This window comes from Neovison vison, chromosome 1 (genome assembly GCF_020171115.1).
Source record: "Neovison vison isolate M4711 chromosome 1, ASM_NN_V1, whole genome shotgun sequence".
Lineage (NCBI taxonomy): Eukaryota > Metazoa > Chordata > Mammalia > Carnivora > Mustelidae > Neogale > Neogale vison.
Window position 1 is genome coordinate 123412794 of NC_058091.1, and position 6541 is coordinate 123419334.

A 6541-nucleotide genomic window follows, 5' to 3' on the forward strand; every position below is an offset into this window, starting at 1 on the left:
GTCTCTGGCAGTCAGGAAAGTCCCCTCCAGATCTGTGGCCCTCTGGCTTAGAGTCATCAAGCATTTAGGGAAGCCTGGAACTTTGGGACTCAAGACTAACAGCTGGATATGGGTATTGGCACATCCACCCCTTCAGGAGGGGACAGTAGGAATTTCTAGTTGGAGCAATGACAGCAAAGGGATTTGGGGCACAGGGGGATGGGGGAGACGTTCACTGTACATGTCGGTAGTGTGAAAGTACTGGGGTCACCATGGGATTTCAGAAGCTAAAGTGTGGACAGGTTGGAAGAAGAGTGGTCTGGGTGCAAGGAATGAGGCAGCTGGGAGAGGGAATGAAGGCAGTAGCCCAGGCAGGGCCACTCAGAGCTTCTTCCCTTGCAAGGGGGCTTCCTATTTAGGCAGATGGGCCGACGTTTCTACCTGTGGGCTCTCACTGCCTCCATTCAGGAAGCCCATCTGCCAGGGGACCTAGCTCAATGCCAGGTGGCATTTTTTATGGAAATATTTGGAAACTGTTTCTTAGACTCCTACCTATATTTTTAATGGAAATATTTGGAACCTGTTTCTTAGACTCCTACTCCTACAAAAAATTCCTGTTTTCCCAGACTCCTGGGCTTCTGAAACCTTACTGATCTCATTTCTAGGACTTGGCCATATGTTTGCCTGGCCAATGCTATAGCCTTCTAGGTGGGACCTCTGCCTGTCTGAATGAGCTCCTCATCCTTTCCCCAGCCCAGCCTGCCCTGGCTCACTGCCACACAAGTCCCCGCAAGGCAGATGCTGTTTGGAAGGATGGAGAGTGTAGATACCTTCTGCTGGGGATGGGAGAGGGGGCATAAAGATAGAGGATGCTCCTGGTATATATCATCTATGTACAGGCAGTGTGAGAACACTGAAAGGCTCTGAGAGGGGAGCCAACATGGGAGAAATTCTTGTGGCTACAGCACCTAGAATGTTACAGAACAGATAGAATTTAGTAATAAGGAGGATATGCAGATACGAATGATAATAATGAGAAGTCTCAACCTGGCCATGGACTCCACTTTCGTCATCACCTCAGGATGCATTATTCTGTCCCCAGGCTCCAGCTCTCTTTCTCTGTGTCCTTGACCATTCTTGGCTCATGTTAAACTTGCTAACTTAGGTTGAGACATCCACATGCAGGCATCAGCTGGGCAGTGAGCCTCAGTGGGGAAACATTTACTATGTTAGGCATGTGGTCAGTGGGTAAGAACACCCATTACCTCTTTTCACTTATCTAGTGACTTAAACAATCTTTAAAGAAAAAACATATGTACACACACACACACACACACACACACACACACACACCAATGCCCAGCCTTTTGAATGGTCGAGTTCCACTGGGAGAGTAAAAAGTTTTAGTGGAAATAATGATATAGCATTCATGTTTCACTGGCATTAAGCAGCTGCTGCAAACCAGGTGCCCGGAGAGAAGGGGACTGCGTCTGAGCCTGACTCAGTGGCAGGAAGTGGTGTGTTTCCATTGCAGAGCTCAAAAACAAGGTGGTTTGAGGAAAGGCTTGCGTGTCACTGGCATTTCCCTGTTGTGTTTATGAAATAATGTGGGAATAAAGCTTTGGGGTTACTCTAATCTTGTCTTTTACAAGAAACCAAGAAGCCCCCAGTGGAACACCGGTAGGGGGCTGTGGCAGCCCCGGGAGGTACTGGGGAAACCCAAAGGCACCTGGCTAGGGAGGGAGTGGAGCACCAGAGTATGCAGTAATCTGAAGCCCTATTTTAGGGATGAAGACAGGGGAACCTCTTTGTCTGGTTGTTTCCTTCTCTAGATGGGCAGTGTGGATGCAAACAGCAGGCACTCTGTGGATGACACTGAGTGTCCAGGCCAGGGAGAGGCACTGGGGCCTCAGGGAGGCATTGTAGAAGATGTATCTGCATACATCAAATGTGGGAGATGCCAGTGTTCCTTGAAACATACTGACTACCTGGAGTACGCCATTCTGTGTGCACTGGTGTCATGACAAGACTCTTACTGAAGTTGGCAATTTTGCCAGAAACCATCTCTTTATTCCAGAGGTCAGTTCATAATTTCTACTACATGGGGAGACAACTGCATTGAAAAGAGCTTTCAGGCATCCAACAATGAGAAGGACTGACCCAGTGATGGTCCGGATGGTTTCCATACCAGTGAGTTTCCATACCAGGGCTGTGAGGCAGTCCTCCTCTCCCTGGATGGCAACCTTCACCAGAATCTCCTAGTCCAAGCAGCCCCAGAAACTAAACTGCCTTTGAAGTGCCATGTCAGGGGTTCATTTCTATATTTAAACCAGAGAGAAAGACAATGAGCCAGATGAAAGGGTGCCTGAAAACAACAAACACAGAGGAAGCGACAGTGCCTGCTAGTCATGCGTCTGTGGCCAAGCCCTGATGTTCCACTCACCTGTTTGGGTTGTGATCAGGCAGCAAAACAATGGGAGAAAAAAATCCCCACATTTTCACAAGGAGGTTTACTGGAAAATCTTCTAACAAACAGAGTCAGAAGTATAAGCACAGCAATCTTGAAACCACCTTCTCATCATTCAAATGTTGTTTTCAAAATCGTCTCTCTCCTTGGCTATTGTCTTGGAGGACTTACCGTCGAGACTTGGGCACTAAGTCCCCTCCAGAAGCCACACAATGTGCCTCAAGTGCTTTGGATTGAATTGTGTACCCCCTGCCAAATTCATACATCAATCCCGTAATCCCCAGGACTTCAGAATGTGACTGTGTTTGAAGGTAGACTTTTTATACAGGTGATTAGATTAAAATGAGGTCATACGGGTGGGCCCTAGCCCAATAGGACTGATGTCTTTATAAGAGGAAATTTGGGACACAGACACACACAAGGGAAGACCATGTGAAGACACATGGAGAAGATAGCCAGCTATAAGCCAAGGAGAGTGGCTCTTAAGAGAAACCAAACCTGCCAGCACTTTGATCTTGTACTTCTAGCCAAGGAACTGTGAGAAAATAAACTTCTGTTGTATGAGGTACTCAGTCTGTAGTCCTTTATTATGGCAAACCTAGCAAATTAATACATTGCCTTTCTAGACAGTCTTTTAAAAAATAAAAGAATAGTGGAAATCAGTGAGACCCCTCACTTTATTAATGAGGGAACCAAGGTTATATCACACAGGGCAGGTTGAGTTTTCCCCAGGCCCAGAAGATGAACACTGTTAGTTTAAACCAGTTGCAGAGATCTGTCTTCTTACCTAGACATGGCCTAACTGTAGTCTTGTCTTCTTCTGAGAATGCCTCACTCAAATAAAGACATATGAGATATAACGTTCAATGATTCATTAGTTGAGCATAACACCCAGTGCTCATCATGTCACACTATATCAAAAACTAATGATGTCAGATCCAAGCGGCGTGCGGTGGGAAGTGGGGTTCCAAAAGCCCCAGGCGTCCCGGTCCACCGCGGCGAGGAAGAAGAGGAAGATGAAGTGGAGGATGAGGACGAAGACGATGAAGACAGTGACGAAGAAGAGGATGAAGACGACGAGAGCATCCACGAGGAAGTGAATGTTGAATTTGAAGCTTATTCCATCTCCGATAAGGATTATGACGGAATTAAGAAGTTACTACAGCAGCTTTTCCTGAAGGCTCCTGTGAACACGGCAGAACTAACCGATCTCTTAATTCAACAGAACCACATTGAGAGTATGATAAAGCCAACGGATGTTTCAGAAGACAGCGATGACGATGTGGATGAAGATGAGATTTTTGGATTCATAAGTCTTTTAAATTTAACTGAAAGAAAGGGCACCCAGTGTGCTGAGCAGATTAAAGAGCTGATCCTGAGCTCCTGTGAGAAGAGCTGTGGGAAGGGCTTGGTGGAACAGCTGGACGCACATCTGAACGACACCTCCAAGCCCGTGGGCTTGCTCCTTAGCGAGAGGTTCATCAACGTCCCTCCTCAGATCGTACTGCCCATGCATCAGCAGCTCCAGAAAGAACTAGCAGAGGCACGCAAAACTAACAAGCCATGTGGGAAATGTTACTTCTACCTTTTGATAAGCAAGACGTTTGTGGAAGCTGGAAAAAACAATTCCAGAAAGAAAGGGAATAACCAAGAGAAAGAGGAATTAATGTTTGCCAATGCAGAGGAAGAATTTTTTTTATGAGAAAGCAATCCTGAAGTTTAACTACTCAGTGCAGGAAGAGTGTGACACTCGTCTGGGAGGCAGGTGGTCCTTTGATGACGTCTCGATGAAGCCCTTGCGAACTGTGATGTTGATTCCAGGTGACAGGATGAACGAAATCATGGATAAACTGAAGGAGCATCTCTTTCTCTGACCCGTTTCCCATGGACAGTAGTGGGGTGGTTTTGTGTTTGTAAAATTACCAGAAAACAGCTCAGATTTACTGAAAAAAACCCAGACTTTATTCAGAGTAAGGTCCTCTACAAAAAAGTAGGGGTCTGTCACTTGTGTCTGTGACACATTTACAAAATAGCTTTAAAAAAAAATTTGGTCAAATTATGATTGGTGGATTAAAAGCTTTTCCAGTAAAAAAAAAAAAAAAAACTAATGATGTACTAGATGTTGGCTAATTGAATTTAAATTAAAAAATAAAGACATATGAGACACAAATGTTCTCTTCTTTTTCTTGCCCCTACATTCTCCCTTTGTTTATAACAGGTGTTCTGGGACCTTGAGGGATCATTTTAAGAGGAAAAGCTACATGTTGAGAATGACAGTAACCTGGGTCCTTAATATTGTCACTGGGTCACTTATAATCAACCGTAGAGTTGCCACTGACAGGCTTCTCATTAAGTGAAATAATAAATGCCATTGCTTTTTCTATGCATCATATAGCATCTGGGGTTTTTTAAATTTGCTTTTGGTAAACAAGCATAGCAGTCTTAAACTCAGCTGAGACAAATCTGTACTGGTTCCATAGCCAGCTATTGGTAGTTCTGGAGTAATCAACCCCACAGGAGTGTGAATGAGACCAAAGCCTGACACACACTCCAGTGACATGAGCTGAAGGCATAAGGCAGCCCTGAATTATGTGATCAGAGTGTGTCATTGGTGCAGGGGTTTGTATGACATCTTCTGGGTCCCTTCAGTAGGACTTTGGGAAAATCACTTAAATTCTCTGTGCCTTGATTTCCTCCAATATGAAATAGAGGTTCCAATATTACCTGCCTTATAGAGTTCTTGGGAGGATTAAATGAATTCATATGTGTTAAGCAGTTTAAGTAGTGCCTGGTCTATACTAAGTGCTATTATGTTGGCTATTAATTGGCTCTTTGCTGTTGGCCATTTTTTTCTATTGTAAGAAATAATTAAAGATAAACAGAGCTGAAATTTACTGGACAACAATTATGTTCCAGACACCATACAATGTGCTCTATAAATTGTAATCTCATTAACCCAACCTGGTCGTTATTCTCTGAGGCCTGCTTTTAACCTTGAACTACCCAAGAGTCTTTGTCTTTGGGTCAGTTTCCCCAAAGACTCCAACCATGTCTCTGAAAGAAAAATGGAAGTGTCACCTGCCCGTGGCCATTTGGACACCTCATGGGGATAATCCAAACCTTCTCCCATGCCCTTACACCTCACCCTGAAGTGGAAGGAGTAGGGCAAAGGACTCTAAAGCCAAAAGAGGGCCAGAGTGGGGCAGAAATATCATCCATCAGATTATAGGGGCAGTACCTGCTTTGGGTGCACTCTTTGAGTCCACCTCATCCTTCCATGTGGCCAGAGAAAATGACCCAAAGGGGGTTTCCCTTGTTTGTCTAAAGGGAAGACCCCTCCCTTGAAGAGTCAAACAAGCTGTGCAAGGAAACACAACAGGGTGTCTTAGCCTGCAAATATTAAAGGCCATGCATGGTCCTGGCCAAATCCAAGGAAACCTGGAAATGTTCCTTACTACAAGGTGCATTTTCTGGTATAGCATTCCTTGGCAAATTCCAGGACCTCATCATGCCAGGCTCTTCACAGAGTTACATCTGACACCTGTACAATTCAGATTTTCAATAACAACTCCAAACACTTGTTCTGTGGTCATGTCACTGCTCTGCTTAGAAACCTCGAAGTGCTCCCTGTGGCTCAGTGAATTAAGTCCAGCCTCCCACAGGATTTTGAAATGGCTGAGGCAGGATTTCTGGCAAGGGGTCAGACATGCTGTGGGCTGTCCTCTGTACATGGAGCCCACATGAAGAGACCTCATCCTATAATGCCTGCTATTATGGCCTCAGAGCAAGACAGCTCCCCTCAGGGCCAACCGAGAAAGCTGCTGCTGTTTCTGTCAGGAGGTCAGCCCCAGTGGCTCAATGAATGGAGAACACTGATAAGTGCTGACCCTTCTTGCTTCCAAGGTCCTCATGTAGTAATCCCACCACCAGTTCTCAAGCCAAGGCAAGGCACTGGGGGAAGAATGCACTCTGAGCACTTCATAGATGCCTTCACTAATCATTACTCCAACAGCATGAGGGTGGAATTACTCTATGCAGTGTATAGGTCAGGCTACTCAATAATGTTATTTGTCAAGGGCCATGTGAGGAGCAGAA

General features: G+C 45.2%; 1 protein-coding gene across 1 annotated transcript; it reads left to right on the top strand.

Moving 5' to 3' along the window:
* The first annotated feature begins 251 nt into the window (after nucleotides 1-251).
* LOC122907075 (BRCA2 and CDKN1A-interacting protein-like) lies at nucleotides 252-4355 on the top strand. The gene is given in 4 exon segments (XM_044249736.1): nucleotides 252-281; nucleotides 1812-1984; nucleotides 3383-4136; nucleotides 4138-4355. Coding segments are annotated over 4 exon segments (1140 nt in total). The 3' UTR covers nucleotides 4321-4355.
* Nucleotides 4356-6541: the final 2186 nt, after the last annotated feature.